Source organism: Etheostoma spectabile, chromosome 17 (genome assembly GCF_008692095.1).
Source record: "Etheostoma spectabile isolate EspeVRDwgs_2016 chromosome 17, UIUC_Espe_1.0, whole genome shotgun sequence".
Taxonomy (NCBI): domain Eukaryota; kingdom Metazoa; phylum Chordata; class Actinopteri; order Perciformes; family Percidae; genus Etheostoma; species Etheostoma spectabile.
The window spans coordinates 1,872,176-1,873,313 of NC_045749.1; the positions used below are offsets into that span (position 1 = coordinate 1,872,176).

Consider the following 1,138-nt stretch of genomic DNA (forward strand, 5'->3'; position numbering starts at 1 on the left):
TATATATATATATATATATATATATATATATATATATATATATATGAATAGCTTCATAAATATTTTTTCTTTCATTTTTTTAGTCTTCTTTTTTTCTGTACTATGCAGCACAATCCCTTATTTTTGTGTTTGATTCCCTTCAGGTATCCCATGTCACCGTGCACCACGGGACAAAGGAAGACGTCAGCAGCTCCATAACGATGAATGAACAGACTGGGACGAGACGGACTACGTAGAAGCCTTTGGCCTCACTGTCGTCAACTGACCTCTGACCCCTTGTGGATTAAAAATGGCACTTTGGCAGAGACAGGAAGGCAAGCGAGACATCTTACGCTCCAGGAATTCTGGGAAATTAAGAAACTTGTTTGTCTGAAACAGGATTGTGTCTTTTTTTTTCTCTCTCTCTCTCTCAATGGGATTAACACGGTTCAGTGAAGATGGAATAAGATCTGAGTGGGAGATGTTCCCAAAGAAAAACTGATTACAGAATAGAATTTGAGTCAAGGATGGAGCAGGATTTCACACAGAAGGATCTCTTATCTCTGGCATAAATTGTGGATAGTGAACACTTGTAGGCTATGCACTAGCCTGGACTAACATTAGCCAGTGTTGGTAACGATTCCAGCGCTTTCCACCCAACATTAGCCTGTCACCGCTGTCTTTCCATTCCTTATTGTTGTGAACGGACGTTGGACACTTCTAAATCTAGAAGACATAGACATTTCCCTGGTCTCTGCTGTAGCGTTTTAGAAAAAAGGAAACTCCAAACATGGCTGCCACAGGAAGGAAGCACATGGTGAAAGACTTTAACCATTTCATCACCTGTTACCTGTGCCGAGGTTACCTGATTAAACCGACCACGGTCACCGAGTGCCTGCACACCTGTGAGTGAAACAACAGACACACAAATGATTAAGTTGTTACTTAGGAACAGTGCATTCTTTTCAATGACTGGAAATACATAATAATAATATTCAAGATAGTTTGACGTCATATTGTTTGCTTGCAATTAGCCCGACCGATACTGATGAGCATATTTGATTATTTAAAAATCTGATATTTCGCTGATATGTATCTAAATATATATTTAAAAAGAGAAAATTCAGAAATGTGTTACAAAACATAAACAGATTTCCGT

At 38.7% G+C, this 1,138-nt stretch overlaps 1 protein-coding gene across 4 annotated transcripts in view; it reads left to right on the forward strand.

Moving 5' to 3' along the window:
- pcgf5a (polycomb group ring finger 5a) overlaps positions 1 to 1,138 on the forward strand; it is a 26,590-nt gene that overhangs the window by 5,000 nt on the left and 20,452 nt on the right. For all 4 annotated transcript variants that reach the window (XM_032540841.1, XM_032540843.1, XM_032540842.1 and 1 more), the window contains exon 2: positions 144 to 884. In XM_032540841.1, coding sequence (XP_032396732.1) covers positions 770 to 884 — 115 coding nt within the window. In that variant the 5' untranslated portion in view covers positions 144 to 769. The remainder of the gene's footprint in view (positions 1 to 143; positions 885 to 1,138) is intronic.